This window comes from Oncorhynchus kisutch, linkage group LG7 (genome assembly GCF_002021735.2).
Source record: "Oncorhynchus kisutch isolate 150728-3 linkage group LG7, Okis_V2, whole genome shotgun sequence".
Taxonomy (NCBI): domain Eukaryota; kingdom Metazoa; phylum Chordata; class Actinopteri; order Salmoniformes; family Salmonidae; genus Oncorhynchus; species Oncorhynchus kisutch.
In genome coordinates, this window is record NC_034180.2 from 6,718,222 (window position 1) to 6,739,595 (window position 21,374).

General features: G+C 42.9%; 1 protein-coding gene across 2 annotated transcripts; it reads left to right on the top strand.

Annotated features, from left to right (window-relative positions):
• Nucleotides 1–20,637, top strand: LOC109894068 (uncharacterized). 2 transcript variants are annotated; one of them, XM_020487295.2, is made up of 6 exons: nucleotides 2–462; nucleotides 10,340–10,467; nucleotides 10,862–11,032; nucleotides 17,374–17,538; nucleotides 18,965–19,076; nucleotides 19,222–20,637. In XM_020487295.2, the coding sequence occupies exons 1-6, from the start codon at nucleotides 186–188 to the stop codon at nucleotides 20,259–20,261; spliced, it is 1,893 nt and encodes a 630-aa protein (XP_020342884.2). In that variant the 5' UTR covers nucleotides 2–185; the 3' UTR covers nucleotides 20,262–20,637. The 2 variants fall into 2 exon arrangements, 1 of the variants encoding a protein (XP_020342884.2); XR_002255839.2 differs by lacking the exons at nucleotides 17,374–17,538; nucleotides 18,965–19,076; nucleotides 19,222–20,637 and adding an exon at nucleotides 14,358–15,306 and having other exon boundaries at nucleotides 1–462; nucleotides 10,862–13,817.
• Nucleotides 20,638–21,374: the final 737 nt, after the last annotated feature.

Below are 21,374 nucleotides of genomic sequence, written 5' to 3' on the forward strand. Positions count from 1 at the left end.
CACCGGAAACAGACAAGTACACGGAAGTGAACAAGGCTAAGAACAACTTCCACGTTAGCGGTTTTATTTAGACGTTTTAACATCCTGGAACTCAACATCGGATTAATTGAACCGCACATCATCACCTCGTGTAGTGTTTAGTTCGAGTTTGAGAAAGGATTTATTTGATAGCTAACTAGCTAACAATGGCTAACTGTATGATTTTTCACAATCAAATTGCCTCCATCATGGAGGTTCTAGCGAATGCAGCCGTGGCAGAGATCTGTAAACTCGTAGACGACGACTATGCAGTGTTTCGTTTGGAAATAACTCAAAGCCAGAAAGAAAACAGGGCATTGCGGAGGAAACTACTGGAATCAAAGGTGGCACGGGAGCGCGCAGAAAGGACAACGCGAGAGCGCGTCCTCGCCAGTCGTCCCAGTAGTGTCAAGATTGTCGAACGATACAGAGGAATGGCAAGAGGTACATTTAACTGAAGGACGAGGATGCATGGCCTGTCGCGGTTCATAGCGTAGTGCCTGTCACCTCGTTCACCAATGCAGATATGTTCAGATGTGTTACCCAGAATTATGTCTGTATATTGTATATAGAACAAGTAGAATCGGACAGTCGCTTTAAAAACAAAAAACAATTGAACAAAACAAATGTAGGCATCTGGCAGTTCTTGGGCGATGGTCTTCCACAGCTTTGATGATAGGCAGTTCAGAAAGGTATTACCTTGAGAGGGAGCATACAGTGCATTCGGAAAGTATTCAGAACCCTTGACTTTTTCCACATTTTGTTACATTACAGCCTTATTTAAAAATGTATTAAATGAACCTTTTTCCTCAATCTACACACAATACCCCATAATGACAAAGCAAAAACAGGTTTTTAATATTTTTTTCAAATGTATAAAAAATATAACAGAAACACCTTATTTACTTAAGTATTCAGACCCTTTTCTATGAGACTCGAAATTAAGCTCAGGTGCCTCCTGTTTCTAGTGATCATCCTTGAGATGTTTCAATTTGATTGGAGTCTATCTGTGGTAAATTCAATTGATTGGACATGATTTGGAAAGGCACACACTTGTCTATATAAGGTCCTACATTTGACAGTGCATGTCAGAGAAAAAAACAAGCCGTGAGGTCGAAGGAATTGTCCGTAGAGCCCTGAGACAGGATTGCGTTAAGGCACCGATCTGAGGAAGGGTACCCCAAAACAATTCTGCAGCATTGAAGGTTCCAAGAACACAGTGGCCTCCATCATTCTTAATGGAAGAAGTTTAAAAACACCAAGGCTCTTCCTAGAGCTGGCTGCCTGGCCAAACTGGGCAATCGGGGGAGAAGGGCTTGGTCAGGGAAGTGACCACTCTGACAGAGCTCCAGAGTTCCTCTGTGGAGATGGGAGGACCTCTCGGAAGGACAACCATCTCTGCAGCACTCCACAAATCAGGCCTTTATGGTAGAGTGGCCAAACGGATGCCACTCCTCAGTAAAAGGCACATGACAGCCCACTTGGAGTTATCCAACAGGCACCTAAAGTCTCTCAGACCATGAGAAACAAGATTCTCTGGTCTGATTAAACCAAGATTGAACTTTTCATCCTGAATGCCAAGTGTTGCATCTGGAGGAAACATGGCACCCTCTCTACAGTGATGCATGGTGGTGGCAGCATCATGCTGTGGGGATGTTTGTCAGCGGCAGGGACTGGGAGACTAGCCAGGATAGAGGGAAAGATGAACAGAGCAAAGTACAGAGAGATCCTTGATGAAAACCTGCTCCAGAGTGTTCAGGACCTCCGACTGCGGCGATGGTTCACCTTCCAACAGGACAATGACCCTAAGCACACAGCCAAAACAATGCAGAAGTTGCTTCGGGACAATGTCCTTGAGTGGCCCAGCCAGAGCCCAGACTTAAACCCACTCAAACATCTCTGGAGAAACCTGAAAATAGCTGGGCAGCGACACTCCCCATCCAACCTGACAGATCTTGAGAGGATCTGCAGAGAAGAATGGGAGAAGCTCCCCAAATACAGGTGTGCCAAGCTTGTAGCATCATACCCAAGAAGACGCTAGGCTGTAATCACTGCCAAAAGCTGCTTCAACAAAGTACTGAGTAAAGGGTCTGAATGTGTATGTTAATGTGACAGCAGTTATTTTTAAAACATTTCTAAAAACCTGTTTTGTCTTTGTCATTATGGGGTATTGTGTGTAGATTGATAAGGGGGAAAAAAACAAATGAATACATTTTAGAATAATGCTGTAATGTAACAAAATGTGGAAAAAGTCAAGGGGTCTGAATACTTTCTGAATTCAGGACAGCCAGTCTGGGCAGCGTGGTAGAGACAATACAATATTTACTGAGATCTCTACATAGGATGGTCCAAGTCAGTTTTAGATAGAACACCTGCCTGTGCGGAAAACAACCTATGGTTACCTACATTGCCTTCAGAAAGTATTCATACCCCTTGATTATTCCACATTTTGTCGTGTTACAGGCGGAATTCAAAATGGATTCAAAATATTTTTCTCTCAACCATCTACACACAATACCCCGTTATGATAATGTTGTAACATGTTATTTGAAATTTGTTGCAAATTTGTTGATAATGAAATACAGAAATGTCTAAGTTACATAAGTATTCACACCACTGAGTCACCTTTTAGAACTGTGAATCTTTGAGTAAGTCTCTAGGAGCTTTCCATGCCTGTATTGTGCAACATTTGCCCATTATTCTTTTCACAATTCTTCAAGCTCTGTCAAATTGGTAGTTGATCATTGCTAGACATCCCTTTTTTAGCTCTTGCCATAGATTTTCTAGGAGATTGAAATCAAAACTGTAACTCGGCCACTCAGGAACATTCACTGTGTTCTTGGTAAGCAACTCCAGTGTAGATTTGGCCTTGTGTTTTTGGTTATTGTCCTGCTGAATGGTGAATTAGTCTCCCAGTGTCTGCTGGAAAGCAGACTGAACCAGGTTGTCCTCTAGGATTTTGCCTGTGCTTAGCTCCATTCCGTTTATTTTTTATCCTGAAAAACTCCCCAGCCCTTAATGATTACAAGCATACCCGTAACATGATGCAGCCACCACTATGTTTGAAAATATGGAGAGTGGTACTCAGTAATGTGTTGTTGGATTTGTCCCAAACATAACACTTTGTATTGAGGACAAAAAGTTAATAGCTTTGCCATTTAATTTGCACTATTACTTTAGTGCCTTGTTGCAAACAGGATGCATGTTTTTGAATATTGTTATTCTGTACAGGCTTCCTTCTTTTCACTCTGTCTATTAGGTTAGTATTGTGGACTAAATACAATGTTTTTCATCCATCCTCAGTTCTCTCGTCACAACCATTAAACGCTGTAACTGTTTTAAAGTCACCATTGGCCTCATGGTGAAATCCCTGAGCGGTTTCTTTCCTCCGGCATCTGACTTAGGAAGGACACCTGTATCATTAAAGTGGCTGGGTGTTTTGATACGCCATCCAAAGTGTAATGAATACCTTTACCATGCTCAAAGAGATATTCAAAGTCTGCTTTTTTAAATGTTTTACCTATCTACCAATAGGTGCCCTTTGCGAGGCATTGGAAAACCTCCCTGGTCTTTGTGGTTGAATCTGTGTTTGAAATCCACTGCTCGACTGATGGACCTTACAGATAACTGTATGAGTATAGAGATGAGGTAGTCATTCAAAAATCATATTAAACACTATTATTGCACACATTGAGTCCATGCAACTCATTGTGACTTTTTAAGCAAATCTTTACTCCTGAACTTATTTAGGCTTGCCATAACAAATGGGTTGAATACATTAAACTCAAACTCATTTCAGCTTTTAAATTGAAATAATTTGTTTAAAAAAATTATGAAAAACAATTCCAATTTAACACTATGGGGCACTGAGCACTGTGTGTAGGCCAGTGACTAAAAAACATACATGTAATCCATTTTAAATACTGTAGGCTGTAACACAAAATGTGAAAAAGGAGTGTGAATGCTTGCTTAAGGCACTTGTAGGTTACCACATTGGTTCACAGAAAAAACTTGATCATTTTCAAACAATTTTCTTGTCTGCTGTTTTAGTAAATTACAAAACTCCATTTAAGAAAAATGCATTTTTAACATTGCCTGCTTCAGAGAGAGAGAGTCCGGTGAACAGGTCAGGGTTCCAAAGCCGCATGCAGAACAGTTGAAACTGGAGCAGAAGCACAACCAGGTGGACTGGGGACAGCAAGGAGTTCAGGCCATGTAGTCCTGAGGCATGGTCCCAGGGTTCAGGTCCTCCGAGAGGCAGAGAGAGAGAATTAGTGGGAGCAAACTTAAATTCACACAGGACACCGGATAAGACAGGAGAAATACTACAGACATAACAGACTGACCCTAGTCGCCCGACACAAACAGTTGCAGCATAAATACGATACCCCCAGACAGGGCCAACCAGGCAGGATATAACCCCACCCACTTTGCCAAAGCACAACCCCCACACCCCTACAGGGATATCTTCAAACCACCAACTTACTACCCTGAGACAAGGCTGAGTATAGCCCGCGAAGATCTCCCCCAAGGCATGAATCCGAGGGGTGCGCCAAACCCGGAGAGGAAGATCACGTCAGTGACTCAACCCACTTAAGTGACGCACCCCTCCTAGGGACGGAATGGAAGACTACCAGTATGCCAGTGACTAGCAGTAAAACCTTGTAATCAGCCCTTGCCTTAACAAGAAGCCAATTTAGAGAGGCTAGCACTGGAGTAATACGATCAAATATTTTGGTTCTAGTCAAGATTCTAGCAGCCGTATTTAGCACTAACTGAAGTTTATATAGTGCTTTATCCAGGTAGCCGGAAAGTAGAGTATTGCAGTAGTCTAATCTAGAAGACAGAAGCATGGATTCACTTTCCTGCATCATTTTTGGACTGAAAGTTTCTTATTTTTGCAATGTTACGTAGATGGAGAAAAAAAACTGTCATTGAAATAGTCTTGATATGTTCGTCAAAAGAGAGATCAGGGTACAGAGTAATGCAGAGGACCTTCACAGTTTTATTTAAGACGACTGTACAACCATCAAGATTGTCAGATCCAACAGAAGATCTCTCTGTTTCTTGGGACCTAGAACTAGCATGTCTGTTTTGTCCGAGTTTTGCCTCCATCCACTTCCTTATGTCTGAAACAGGTTTCCAGGGAGGGCAATTTTGGGGCTTCACCATGTTTCTTCAAAATGTACAGCTGTGTAGCGTCCTCATAGCAGTGAAATTTAACATCATGTTTCCGAATGACATCACCAAGAGATCAAATATATAGTGAAAACAATAGTGGTCCTAAAACGGAACCTTGAGGAACACCGAAACTTACAGTTGATTTGTCAGAGGACAAACCATCCACAGAGACAAACTGATATCTTTCCGACAGATACGATCTAAACCAGGCCAGAACTCGTCCATGTAGACCAATTTGGGTATCCAATCTTTCCAAAATAATGTCATGATTGATGGTGTCAAAAGCAGCACTAAGGTCTAGGAGCACGAGGACAGATGCAGAGCCTTGGTCTAACGCCATTAAAAGTTAATTTACCACCTTCACGAGTGAAGTCTCAGTGCTATGAAGGGGTCTGAAACCAGACTGAAGTGTTTGTCTTCAGGAAGGAAGTAAGTTGATGCGCAACATCTTTTTCTTACATTTTTGAGAGGAATGGGAGATTCAATATAGGCCGATTTAGTTTTTAGAATATTTTCTTGGTTAAATTTGGCGTTTTTAAAGAGAGGCTTTATTACTGCCACTTTTAGTGAGTTTGGTACACATCCGGTGGATAGGAATCCCTTTATGTTCAACATAGGAGGGCCAAGCACAGGAAGCAGCTCTTTCAGTAGTATAGTTGGAATAGGGTCCAGTATTCAGCTTGAAGGTTTAGAGGCCATTACTATTTTCATGAATGTGCCAAGAGATATAGAATTAAAGAACTTTGATCCTAGGTGCTGGCAGTGTTGTACAGACTCAGGACAACTGAACTTGGGAGAAATACTCAGATTTAAAGAGGAGTCCGTCATTTGCTTTCTAATGATCATGATCTTTTCGTCAATGAAGTTAGTGTATTTATTACTGCTGAAGTGAAAGCCATCCTCTCTTGGGAAATGTTTTTTAGTTAGCTTTGCGACAGTATAATTTGTTTGGGGGGGGATTGTTCTTATTCTCCTCAATTAAGTTGGGAAAATAGGATGATCGAGCAGTATTGCGGGCTCTTCGATATTGTATGGTACTGTCTTTCCAAGCTAGTCGGAAGACTTTCAGTTTGGTGTAGCGCCATTTCCGTTCCAATTTTCTGGAATCTTGCTTCAGGGCTCGGTTATTTTCTGTATACCTGGAAGCAAGTTTCTTACGACAAATGTTTTTTGTTTTTAGGGGTGCGACTGCATCTAGGGTATTACGCAAGGTTAAATTTAGTTCATCCATTAGGTGGTTAACCGATTGTTGTACTCTGATGTCCTTGGGTAGGTGGAGGGAGTCTGGAAGGGCATCTAGGAATCTTTGGGTTATCCGAGAATTTATAGCACGGCTTTTGATGATACTTGGTTGGGGTCTGAGCAGATTATTTGTTGCGATTGGAAACGTAATAAAATGGTGGTCCGATAGTCCAGGATTATGAGGAAAAACATTAAGATCCACAATATTTATTCCACGGGACAACTAGGTCCAGAGTATGACTGTGGCAGTGAGTAGTTCCGGAAACATCTTGGGCAAAACCCCACTGAGTCGATGATGGCTCCGAAAGCCTTTTGGAGTGGTGGGTCTGTGGACTTTTCCATGTGAATATTAAAGTCACCAAAAATGTGAATATTATCTGCCATGACTACAAGGTCCGATAGGAATTCAGGGAACACTGTATATGGCCCAGGAAAACAGTAGCTATAAAAAGTAGGAGTAGGCTGCATAGATTTCATGACTAGAAGCTCAAAATATGTAAACTTAGTCGTTTTTGAAATTGAAATGCGCAGGGGATTTGGTCACTAGTGTAACCAGGAGGAGAGGCCTCTTCACACAGTAAATTCATCAGGCTTAAGCCATGTTTCAGTCAGGCCAATCACATCAAGATTATGATCAGTGATTAGTTTATTGACTATAACTGCCTTGGAAGTGAGGAATCTAACATTAAGTAATCCTATTTTGTGATATCACAATCTCTTTCAATAATGACAGGAATGGAGGAGGTCTTTATTCCAGTGAGATTGCTTATGCGAACACCGCCATGTTTAGTTTTGCCCAATCTAGATCGAGGCACACGGTCTCAATGGGGATAGCTGAGCTGACAACACTGACTGTGCTAGTGGCAGACTCCACTAAGCTGGCAGGCTGGCTAACAGCCTGCTGCCTGGCCTTTACCCTATCTCATTGTGGAGCTAGAGGAGTTAGAGCCCTGTCTATGTTCATAGATAAGATGAGAGCACCCCTCCAGCTAGGATTGAGATCGTGACTCCTGAGCAGGCCAGGCATGGTCCTGTTTATGGGTGAGTCCCAGAAAGAGGGACAATTATCTACAAATTCTATCTTTTTGGGAGGGGCCGAAAACTGTTTTCAACCAGCGATTGAGATGTGATAGTCTGTTGTAGAGCTCATCACTCCCCCTAACTGGGAGGGGGGCAGAGACAATTACTCGATGCCGGCACATCTTTCTAGCTGATTTACACACGGAAGCTATGTTGCACTTGGTGACCTCTGACTGTTACATCCTAACATCGTTGGTGCCGAGGTGGATAACAATATCCCTATACTCGCCAGTTTTAGCCTTAGCCAACACCATCTTAAGATTACCATTTACTTCTGTAGCCCTGCCCCCTGGTAAACAGTGTATGATCTCTGGGTGATTCTTTTTAAGTCTAACACGGAACACAAACCGGCTGCGCGCGTGCACCATCGTACATAAATGTATTTTGTCCCCCCACACCAAACGCGATCATGACAGGCAGGTTAAAATATCAAAACAAACTCTGAACCAATTATATTAATTTGGGGACAGGTCGAAAAGCATTAAACATTTATGGAAATTTAGTTAGCTAGCTTGCACTTGCTAGCTAATTTGTCCTTTTTAGCTAGCTTGCTGTTTCTAGCTAATTTGTCCTGGGATATAAACATTGAGTTGTTATTCTTCCTGAAATGCACAAGGTCCTCTACTCCGCCAATTAATCCACACATAAAACCAGTCAACCGAATCGTTTCTAGTCATCTCTCCTCCTTCCAGGCTTTTTCTTCTCTTGACTTTATATTGCGATTGGGAACTTTCATAAATCAGGTGCATTACTGCCACTGACCTTGCTCATCTTTCAGTCACCCACGTGGCTATAACCAATAAGGAGATGGCACGTGGGTACCTGCTTCTATAAACCAATGAGGAGATGGGAGAGGCAGGACTTGCAGTCGATCTGTGTCAGAAAAAGAACTGACTTCTATTTTAGCCCTTGGCGACGCAGACGCTCGTTGGCGTGCGGGGGCAGTGTGGGTGCAATAATTGAATTACAGATTTCTAAATGTATTTTGCACCGCAAGCGGTGTAGTCAGCCTGTAATCCTGCAGGTAATGGTCAGAGCTAGTGGTGGGAGGTTTTGGCGGCTCAGACGCCGTAACAGGTGGAGGAGAGACCTGAGAAGGCTCTGGCTTCTTGCTTAATGTGGAGAACCGGTTGAAAGTTTCACTCGGCTGAATGAGCGACACCAGTTGAGCATTTCGACAGCATTTGCTTCCAGAAGCCAAGAGAAAACTGTCCGCCTGCGGCGACTGTGCGAGAGGATTTATACTACTAGCTGTACTTTTTGGTGGCACCAACGCTGTTTCATCTTTTCCAACACTGAAATTACCCTTGCCTAACGATTGCGTCTGAAGCTGGACTCAACATAAGGCTATAGTTCTCCTGTATATTATGAATAAAGCGACTGCAATTAGATGGCATAATGTTAATGTTGCTACTTAGCTTCGGCTGGTGGAGGTCCTGTAGAATAATGTCCAGATAAAGCGTACGAGATTAAAAACGTTGAGCAAGGGGAAAAATAAAAATATAAAACGGTTGTTAAAAATGTAGAGTTTGCAACAAACCGCTCAGCAGCACGTAAACATTACACGTTTTCCACACACTTAGCTACGTGTAAGCTACTTGAGCACCTGGTCCCCACATTTCCCACGCCGAGTTGCCTAAAGCCACAGGGCTCTTCTTGCAGGCTATATTTCCCTACGTGGCAGCAATGCGATCCGTAGGTCAGGGTTTCTGACCTGCTTAGCAGTGGCGGTTCTAGACCATTTCATCTGGAGGGGCCAAGCTGTACTAGTTGTACTGTTAGAGGGACCAGTTACATTAGACGTTATTGTTGTCATATCATTTTCCTCACTGCATTGCAGGCATTAGCAGGCAAAAGACCATGTTCATAATCATTCAACAATTTATTAGCATTTTCTGTCTAATAACAGATGTAAAAAAGGAATGATAGCAAAAATTTGTGATGTAACAATTATTTCATACTCCACATTTAGGGGGGCCACAAGGGGGTCCAAAATTGTTGTCACAGGGCCCCCCCCCAGAACCACTAGTGTTGGTTACATGTGCATTGAACAACACAGCAGCTTTTCAGGCATGTTTTGTTATTTCTGTATGACCACGATGTCTCTTTTACAATAAAGGTGAACGGGAAAGAATATTTGTTTTCCAACATTTGTGGGCGTGGTCGAGGGGAATTCCTTATTACGTATAATATCGACCCTGAGTATACCTCACAGCGCCATGGAAACCACAGAGCAGTATGCGTATGCAGTAACTCCCGTGATTAGATTACTTACTTACTTAGTTAGCTAGCTATCTTGTAGTCTGGTTGCCGTCTCTGTTCAGCTACTTAATTCCACTCATTGTACTCCAAAGATGTGACAAGGAGTGTAATGTTAGGTAAAACGTCTGGTACGCAGACTAGCTCTCTTGCACAAAGAAAGAATATCATATTCTGACCAGATTCTTGATTTACTGCATTACTTACTGCATTATTTACTAAATGAAAACAATATGATGCATGGAACATAATACATCAAGTGTTACCTTACATCCTTGCCTATTGTAGACTTGGTCAGTAGTGTACAATATACCGTTGACAGTGTTTGACTTAACTAGGTACTAAGACTAATTTTGGGTGCCGGTACAGTTTATATTTAGGTGCAGGATCTCCACAATACTTTTGAACTAATATTCTATAAGAGGAACAGGAGTTGAAGCAGTAGAAAATTTGATGTGCTGGTACTCGGCTCCAGTGAGCTCCTGCACAAGTCCAGCACTGACATTGATCATTGACAGTAGCTAACCTAACCACATCTTTCCCCCAATCACACTCTCAGGTGAAGGACATCTCACTGGAGGCCACAGGAGCTTTGTGAAGCCAGTGGGACACAATACTTGGAGAGATGACCAACCAATCACTGTTGAGGGGAGTGGAACCTCAACCCAGCACGTTATCATGATAGAGGTTAGTGTAATAGTGTAGCATAAAGAAATTAGTTTGTAAATCAAATGTGTCCGTTTATTTCAGAACGCTCCCCTCAGCGATTCAGGGTAGCGTAGTGGTTAGAGTGTTGGACTAGTAACCGGAAGGTTTCAAGTTCAAACCCCCCCGAGCTGACAAGGTACAAATCTGTCGTTCTGCCCCTGAACAAGGCAGTTAACCCACTGTTCCTAGGCCGTCATTGAAAATAAGAATTTGTTCTTAACTGACTTGCCTAGTTAAATAAAGGTTAAAAAAAGAAAACAAACTTGCTTACATGTATATCCTCATTTATCTGCCATAGGTGAGCTTTGTGAGACTTCACATTGTTATCCAATTCAACTAATGTAATGGTAATAACCTCCTCTCTTCTTGTCAGTCTGCAGATGCAGAGGCTGAAGATCCTGGTGTCAAGCTAGAGAGGTCTGAAGGAGAGGAGGACCCATGGCACAGCAGAGACATCCAAACTGGAACGGCTGAAGCGCCCCATGTAAACAGAAAAGACCCAACCGCCCCAGCACAGCCAAGGACCCGACGCAGCATCACGGAGGTCAGTGGAATGTCGAACGCCGTCCTCAAGTCAGAGACAGACACCAAGACTTTAACTGTAACACACAGTCTCTTACACACAGGATGTGACCACAGATCAGATCCAGAGAGACTGGGGCTGGGGAGACTGGGCTGTCCTCCTGCTCCCGGCTCAGAGTACTTACCAGTATTTCAACAGAGCCAGAGAACGGTTAATTCCAGTGGGGATGGTAACTCGTTAGACACTAGTGGTGATGATTCATCTTGTTCTTACGCTACAGAGATGGACCCTGGCAACATATCCTTGGGTTTAGAGACACAAACTCATCTGTCCAGAGGGGACTGGAACCGGTACAGTAGCAGTGTATACTCTGAAGGGTGCCTAGATAAGAAAGGGGAGGGTCTGGTTGTAGATGAAGTGACCATGAAAGTGGAGGGCGACGTTCCTCCCACTCCCACAAATGCAGATAGTCACCTAGTAGACAGACACTCACAGGGCAGAGATTTCTTAAATTACAGGGGAAGCTTAGAGACAAATCCAAATGTCACGACCCACTCCCCTTTACACATGTTCAGGGATCATGACCAAGTGTCTACGTCGATGGGGCCTTCCGATTTACACAGCCGTGTCCTTTTCGATCAGGTATTGAATTCAAACGACAAGGCTAAAGCCCAGACTCGGGGAGGGGTAACCACATCAGGCAATAGCAAAGAGAAACGGTTCCTCTGCATGTTCTGTAACAAAGGCTTCAGCTGCCTCCAGAAGGTGGAGGTCCACCAGAGGATCCACACAGGGGTGAAACCCTTCAGCTGTACCCAGTGTCACATGCGCTTCGCCCAGGCTGGCACCCTGAAGAGGCACCAGAGGGTCCACACAGGGGTGAAACCCTTCAGCTGTACCCAGTGTAACATGCGCTTCGCCCAGGCTGGTGACCTGAAGAGGCACCAAAGGGTCCACACAGGGGAGAAACCCTACAGCTGCCCCCAGTGTGAGAAGAGATTTACCCGCCAGCACCAGCTGAAGATGCACATGAAGGTCCACACGGGAGAGAGGCCGTTCGCCTGTACGCACTGCGGGAAGAGATTCTCAGATAGGAGCTATCTCAGGATACACCAGCAGAAAAAACATTCCACTCAATAGTTTCAGACGTTTAGATGTATTAAATATAAAGATTAATTTTTGTTGTTGTCAGCAGAAAGGACCCACAGATGCATTTGGAATAATGCGAGTAGCAGATTTCAGTGTTGAATATTCCTGGGTAGAATATTGCATCCAGACATGTGATATATATTTTAGGCATATTTGTGCCTAAAAAGTCTGTTACATATTGTGTTTGTACTGTGTAGGCCAGGGATGGGCAGCATTGATGGGTGTGGGAGCCACAAAAAAATCAGAACTCAGTCAGAGCCCGCCCTAGCCTTTTGGGGGCCCTAAGCTATATTTTGCGAGTAAAGCATTTTAGCAAAGAGAAAAAATTGTAGTTTTAGAGTTCATTTCCTGCAATTCTACACATTTTGTCATGGGGCATAGAGAAAATGTTGCAATTTTTAAGCAAGTTTTCTGCAATTCTACACATTTTTGCCATGAGGTGGATAGAAGATTGCAATTTTTTAATGTAATTTTATGCAATTCTACGCATGATCATGAGGGCCCCCAGGTCAGTAATTAAATCATGATTGCTACAAGTTTGGAAATAATATGCATTTCGCCAGAGGGTGGAAACAAATGCTTGCAGTTTTTTATATGATATCTAACGATCAATTGGTTGCCCCCTGTCAGTAATTCGGCCATGATTACTACAAGTTTAGATAGCTTGGGGGGGGGGGGGGTTAATCCATAGACAAAAGGGTTGCCCATCCCTGGTGTAGACTATATGTGACGCGCTCTATAATAATCAGTCGGAAGTAGCAATTACTAATTTGCATATAAATTGTGTTTTTGTCGAAATTGAGATTTTTTGCTATTTGGGGGTTTCATCTGGTTTTAACAAAACAATGTCTTTGCTTTCATCATCTGTATGTGTTATTGCCAAATTCAGTATGAATATAGTTTTTAATCCTTTAAACGTAGGATGAAACGTAGCACTTTCCAATCCGTTTGGTGGATACTAGCTTGTAACACATCAGGCTTTTGAGGCACTAGCTTATCTGCACTATCAAAACTCTCATCTATTCCGAAATCATGAATGAATTACAAACTAGCTAGCTCACTATATAGTTTAAATCAAGCTACAATAAGCTATTCAATCAGATGATTTTCCTGTTTTCCCAATCAAAGCTACTGTAGTGTATCATCCGCGGGAAAAGGCTACACTCTCTCGCTCATAAAGACCCATCATACATAGTTACACTGTCACTACTGCCTACACCGTAGCTAGTTAGCTTTGCTTTCAACTGCACTGATGGATTTCCGGGAGAGAGAAATCGCAAGATTTTTAAATAGTAATGATGTGCTGGGAGCTGGTTCAGACGATCAGTGGCATCAACTTATTGCCGACTACTTTTTGACCCTGCGCCACAGAGCAATGACATAAGCGACTCAGACAAGCTCACTGAAGTCGAGGCCGAGCACCTTGAGGAGGCAACCGAGGAAGACCACCTGTGCACCTGTTAATGGTGAATCGATCAATGACGGCGCTTCAGTCGGTCGAGGGGAAATATGTCAGTGGTGCTGGGCAAGAAATTGAAAAGGATTGCGAGTTCAGGTGAACGTGCAAGTCCAATAAAGGGAAGCCGTGATATTTGGTTTTCACCCCCGAGGAGATGGTCAAGAGACGTGACCAGATGAATTAGCTAACTCACCAATGGTAAGTGCTTGCCATTCAAGTAGTAGTCAAGTTTATGTGGGTGTGTAATGTGTGCATGTTTTCTGTGCCTGTCTATCTGTTAGTGTGTTTGGGTGTGATAAGGCACACGTAGACTGACTAGCTAACTGTTCATGTATTAAAGCCAACTGTGTGTGTGTGTGTGTGTGTGAGAGTGAGTGAATGTGTGGCTTTGGGGGGAGAGAGTGAAGTGGGGGATGTGTAGCCCATGCAACCTAGCTATGTAGATAGTAACTTATGGGACCTGTGTGTTGTGGGTGCTGGTATTTGTCCTAAAGACAGGTTACATAAATCCATGAAATGGCCATCTATAAAGTTATGACATTTATTTATATCGAACCTGACCCATTTACACTACTAATAAAAGTGTGTGTGATTCACGCATGCATTTCGATCTGTACAGGTTGCGTAGTTTGTTTTCTTGAACATGTTTATATCACTTTAAAATGTATTGGCTAGAATAGATGATGACAATGACTGAATGTTAAAAAATAGTATATTGTTAGTTGTCTTATTTTTCAGATGAAAAACATCTAGTGCTCATTGGCAAGATCTCTGGTTCCATGAACCTCTGCAAGGAAATGGTCATCTCGAACCGGAACTAACAAAAAGAAAACATCAGAGGACATATTTCTTTGAGCAAATCTGCAGAGAAACATTCAAGTTCCGACACGCGTAAGTTTTCATTTGAGTAATACAACCTGATGTCCTCTGTTCTTATTGGGGCTGCAACAGTATTAACAAGTTCATGAGATATTTAAGAAAAAATGAGTAGTAGGCTAAATCATTAATAGAAATAAAACAGCTGAGAATACATTGTGCCTTTCAGCACATTTTAACAGGCATGTTTAAAAATGTCAGAATTTCTACAAAAAGCTGACTGCAGTGATAAAGTTCTATGGATCGTGATAAGGCTCCAAGGAAAAAAGAGGTGTGGTGGTCATCTCGCCAGAAAACAGGTGCTGTCCTACGAGGACACTCAGTGAATTGTCCACTATGTCAACAACTTCACCAATATCCACGCGGTGCCGCTCCCAGGACAGATCCCTGGATTTAAGAAGTCAGACATCCTGATGCTACCGACATTTGAGACCAAAGTCCTGTGTGTGGCGCTAGTACAAAAACGTTCATGCGTGATCATGGTGAGTGTTTTCCTAAATCTCAATACTTATATTTGTACCAAACGCTCATCAGCTCAAGCCAGTGACAAAGACTCCAACCAAAGCCCACACGAATCGGATCCAAAGAGACTGTCGGACCTTACTCTCTGGTGACGCACTGGTAGAGTCAGATTTTCTTTAACGTTTCTCATTTTAGTTGTTGCTTAGAGACCAGGACTTACTCTGACCATTTTTAGCTCATTCTGTTGCTTGTACACTACATTACCAAAAGTATGTGGACACCTGCTCGTTAAACATCTCATTCCAAAACCATGGGCATTAATATGGAGTTGGTCCCCCCTTTGCTGCTATAACAGCCTCCACTCTTCTGGGAAGGCTTTCCACTAGATGTTGGAACATTGCTGTGGGGACTTGCTTCCATTCAGCCACAAGAGCGTTAGTGAGGTCGGGCACTGATGTTAGACGATTAGGCCTGGCTCACAGTCTGCGTTGTAATTCATCCCAAAGGTGTTTTGATGGGGTTGAGGTCAGGGCTCTGTGCAAACCTGTCAAGTTCTTCCACACCAATCTCGACAAACCATTTCTATATGGACCTCGCTTTGTGGAGGGGGGCATTGTCATGCTGAAATAGGAAAGGGCCTTCCCCATACTGTTGCCACAAAGTTGTAAGCACATAATCGTCTAGAATGTAATTGTGCTGTAGCATTAAGATTTTATTTCACTAGAACTAAGGGGCCTAGTCCAAACCATGAAACACAGCCCCAGACCATTATTCCTTCTCCACCCAACTTTACAGTTGGCACTATGCATTGGGGCAGGTAGCATTCTCCTGGCATCCGCCAAACCCAGATTCTTCCGTTGGACTGCCAGATGGTGAAGTGTGATTCATCACTCCAGAGAACGTGTTTCCACTGCTCCAGAGTCCAATGGCGCCGTGCTTTACACCACTCCAGCCGACGCTTAGTGTTGCGCATGGTGATCTTAGGCTTGTGTGCGGCTGCTCGGCCATGAAAACCCATTTCATGAAGCTCCCAACAAACAGTTATTGTGCTGACGTTGCTTCCAGAGGCAGTTTGGAACTCAGTAGTAAGTTCTGCAACTGAGGACAGACGATTTGAGCTTCTCATTCTTTGAGCTCGTGTGGCCTACCACTTCGCGGGTGAGCCGCTGTTGCTCCTAGACGTTTCCACTTCACAATAACGGCACTTACAGTTGACAGGGGCAGCTCTAGCAGGGCATAAATTGTACGAACTGACTTGTTGGAAATGTGGCATCCTATGACCGGGCCATATTGAAAGTTACTGAGCTCTTCAGTAAGGCCATTTTATTGCCAATGTTTGTCGATGGAGATTGCATGGCTGTGCGCTCTATTTTATACACCTGTCAGAAACGGGTGTGGCTGAAATAGCTAAATTCAGTCATTTGAAGGGGTGTCCACATTCTTTTGTATACATAGTTTATGTGTACAATTGTGTGCACATGTATCCATATACGTGTGTGTGTGTGTGTGTGTGTGTGAGCGTGCGTAAGTGAAAAAGAAGAACATGGGCACTCGTCAATGGATTTCATGTATTGTTTTGTAATTAAGTAAATAGTTGTTGTTCATTATTTGAATAAATGTCTTGAAAGTAATTGCAAACGTTAACTGCGTTTTTCTCAAAAACATGATTTGGTGATACTCTGCATGTAATGGCACGTAACTTTCTTGTAATTTGGAGTAGAGTGATCATGATGGTCTCAGTAGAAAGCTAACATTCTCCTTTTTCCAGCATTGTGTTTTGGGGTCAATGTGACTGATTATGATAAAGCGAGTCACATATCAAGTTCACAAATGCCTACTTCATTATTTCCATTTAACTACTTCATTATTTTCCCAAAACACTTTTAATGAGATAATGAATGCAGTTCATCAAGTTCATGCCGATTTTAAATATAAATATATATAATAAAATGTATGTGATTTTCATATGGTGTATTGAACACTTGTTTATGTTTAATAAAACAATTGGACTTTTCATTCTAAGACTTTCATTGAGACTCTTTAATATACATCACATCTGATCTCACCCTATTCTGCATACACCAGACAGCACTTTATTACCAAAATACACTTACTAAATATACCTACACAAACCCAGACACTAACAAACACCTACTGTACATGTCAAAATAGTTTAGTCAGGTTTGTCTGATGATGACTTTTGACTTATCATTATTTATTTATTTTTACCCACAACATCATATTTATGTCCACCATGATGGGTTTAACAACAATTAAGTCATTCTGTAACTACAGTATAGGACTCAAACGTGGTGGGGATGGGTAAACACTCCATGTTGAAAGTGTGTTTATTATCTTTGTGTACATACCTGAGAGAGTGTATGTCTGTGTAATCTGTATCACCTGTCTCTTCCAGGAGGAGGAGGGTCTGGAGGTGCTGCTGGTGAAGGAGGAGGGGTGTGAGGAGGGTCTGGGGAACCCTGAGGGGACCATGGTCATGGAGGACAACCTGACTACACCTCCTCCTGAACCCACAGAGGAACCAACTAAGCAGCACAGGACCAAACACAGTCTCACTGAGGTGAGCCCACTGTATGGTATTAGGTCAGAACCCGTATCCAAAAAGTATCTTAGAGTATGAGTGCTGCTCAGTTCCGCCTTTTAAATCATAATGTAGCAGGGATGCAAACTAGTCACCTTTCGTCGAAAATCGCCGTTTTGAATCGTGTAGATCCGATGAGAGAAGTTTTTTTGTGGGGGGACTTGGATCACAACTGGCTGCAAGCGAACGAGGTAGGTGAGAAGCCTGGCCACGGAGACGGGGATGAGAAGGTGATGGAGCGTACTTCATGAGCAGTAACCGAAAAACAACTGGCATTTGGAAAGTTTGATGCGAGGGAGAAAGTGGTGGAACAAGTATTAGCATTGTTAAGTATCCTGCTAGCTGGATCGAATTCTCCGTTAGCTAGCCAGAGAACTGTTGAGCAACATTAGCCAACTTTGATGATCAAATCATTTAGTTTATTGTATGAAAATTAGCTGTTGCTTTTGTTGTGTTGAACTTGACCGTAACACTTTTGTGTGAGTGAGGGGGGATTAATAAATGTTTTACTCAGTGAATGTTATTTTTGTACACATGTAGCCTTGTGCACTTGATGATGTCTACTATAGTGGCCACTATAATAGAGCAAAAATAGAATGCCTGTTTGTTTCATTCTATTTCTACTTTAAGATTTTTTCCCCCAAGTCCAATATTTAGATGTGTTTGGGGTCACAAGCCTTCTATTTTAAAGGCTGTCATGGTAACAAGCGGTCTATTATAAAGGCTGCCATGGTAACAAGCATTCTATTTTAAAGGCTGTCATGGTAACAAGTGTTCTATTTTAAAGACTGTCATGGTAACAAGCGTTCTATTATGAAGGCTCTCATGGTAACAAGCGTTCTATTTTAAAGGCTGTCATGGCTAACTGGAATATTGTATTGTTTTTTTCTCAAGACTTGAGTGTCATTTGTTGTCAAATCTAGGCAACAAATAACATTGGATTGCTTTCCTTACATTTTTTAGCTGTGAGTTAGGTTCACATTAACCATTTTTTATTTTATACACAGAGACTGATAATGTAGATCATATTCTTTGTTTAATTAATTAGTTAAAACCAGCATTTCCCCCTTGCAGGGATTTTCTTTTGCATGTTTCAGTGCCCCCCAAAAAAGTGTTACCTCACCAGTTTGCATTCCTGTATATAGGCAGGTGGGGACCTGATCCTAGATCAGCACTCTTACTCTCAGACTGTGGATACTGGCCCAGGTCTTGATTAATTTTGTTTTTAAGTGTGGGACTAAGCCTTTGACTTAGCAAATCATTAAATAGTGTCAAGTAATCAAATCGACTAACACATTTGCATAGTATTCATAGCAATCCCTCATTGCCCAATCAGATGCGCCATAGCAGGGTGCTCATATCAGATTTCTTGATCCAACATCCTCTCACTCTGTATCTCTTACAGCCAGGAGACATGGAGGATGGGAAGATTGATCTGCTGGTAGTCAAAGAGGAGAGAATAGAAGACATATCCGAGAGCACTGACCTGTTGAGTGGACTAAAGATGGGGGAGCAAGGTAAGAGAGAAATACATATAGCCTACATACAGTAATAGATCTTCAATGGGATAGTGATGCACCTGGCTATGATTTTTTTCCATAACTCCATATGTCGAGTTCTCTGCCATGTTTATGAAGTCTATTTTGTAACCTCTTCCCGCAGGTGGTTGGCTAGAGGCTAACAGAGGAGTCTGGGTGTCCATCTTGGATTCCAAGACCGGTGTAGCCAAGATCCCAGGGGACGACATCACTGAGCAGGCCAGGACCAGATGCAACATAGTGGAGGTCAGCGGATGGGACAGCGTCCTCAATTCTGGGCTGGGGAACAACACTGTTAACCACAATCAGAAACAGACAGTGGAACACAAAACAACAGCTGAACTTAGTCTCCATGACAACAGCCTGGCTGAGACCAGGGCGAGACGTAGATTAGGTCTGCGAGGGCGGGGAGGTGTCTGTATTCAGCTGGAGAGAACAGACACAGAGTTGGTTAGCGATGCTCCCTCCTGCTCCTATAGTTGTGATTCAGAGAGACTGATGGTGCCTCAGGTTAACCCCCTAACAGGTGCTGCCTTCAACCTGCCTTCTATAGGATCTATCAACTGGAACATGGACCCTGAGACAACACAGACACTCCCTGGCCTTCGTCCTCCTCACACTTTCCTAATGTTAAACCAGACCTCAGACAATGCCAGTGCCTCAACACTAAATGGCTACACAAGCCCATTGACAAATGAAAGTGGTAGTAATGCTATCAGCAGATCCAGTGGCAAAGAGAAGCGCTTCCTGTGTTCGTTCTGTGGGAAAGCCTTCAGTTTCCCCAAACAGGTGGAGATCCACCAGAGGATGCACACGGGGGAGAAACCGTTCAGCTGCCATCTGTGCCGGGCTAGTTTCTCCCACTCGTCCAGCCTGAAAAGGCACCAGATGGTCCACACAGGGGTGAAACCCTTCAGCTGTACCCAGTGTAACATGCGCTTCGCCCAGGCTGGTGACCTGAAGAGGCACCAGAGGGTCCACACAGGGGAGAAACCCTTCAGCTGCCCCCAGTGTGAGAAGAGGTTCACCCGTCAGAACCAGCTGAAGATGCACCTGAAGGTCCACACGGGAGAAAGGCCATTTTCCAATACGCACTGCAGGAAGAGGTTCTCAGAGAGGAGCTACCTCAGGATACACCAGCAGAAAAACCATTCCACTCTATAACATTGAAAATAACCATTCCGCTGGATAGCTTCTGATGTGTTGATCAAACCTTGCAATAAAGACAAAGATGAATTTTCATTGTTGTCAGCAGAAAAGACCCACAGATGCAGATTTCAGTGTTGAATATTCTTTGGGAGAATATTTCATCCAGACATTGTGTGATATATATGCCTAAAAAGCCTGCATAGTGTTTGTATTGTGTAGGCTATGTGATTTTCAAAAATACCTATTTCATTACTTCCATTCAACTACCCCCCCCCCCCCCCCCATACAATTTTAATGAGAAAGTGAATGCAGTTTTAGTTGAGATGTGGGGTTTTCATATGGTCTATTTAAAACTGGTTTATGTTTAATAAACACTGACTTTTCAGTCTGACTTTTATTGACACTCCCTGAAGACACAGTGTACAAAACATTATGAACACCTGCTCTGTCCATGACAGACTGACCAGGTGAAAGCTATGATCCCTTATTGATGTCACCTGTTAAATCCACTTCAATCAGAACAGATGGGGAGGAGACCGGGTAAAGATGAATTTTTAAGCCTTGAAACAATTGAGACATGGATTGTGTATGTGTGCCATTCAGAGGGTGAATGTGCAAGATAAAATATTTAAATGTGTTTGTACAAGGTATGGTAGTAGATGAAGCATTGAGCATTTCCAGCCAGTTGTGTCCAAAATAGGTTCATTACTCAAGGCTTTGATTAACACAGTGTACACTAGTGGCACCTGCTGATGAAAAGCATTTAGAACAGCCAAATTATTATAGATGACGTCTCACAGGGTAGCCTTTTTGTCTTCTACAGAAGCCAATACCAAACCAATCAGGTTGCTAATCGGCAAAACGAAACGTTTCGGAAGTCATTGATCACGTGCATCTGATAAAATTATACAAGCATCGGCACACTGCTTCAAGTGAACTGCTAAGTGATTTCGACGCATGCCTCAGAGCTCTGGTATCAAACGTAACATCACGAGTAGTAGGCGCCATCCAGCCAACCTGACACAGCTGTGGGAAGCATTGGAGTCAACATGGCTCAGCATCTCTGTGGAACACTTCCGATGCCTTGTAGAGTCCATGGCCCAATGAATTGAGGCTATACTGAGGGCA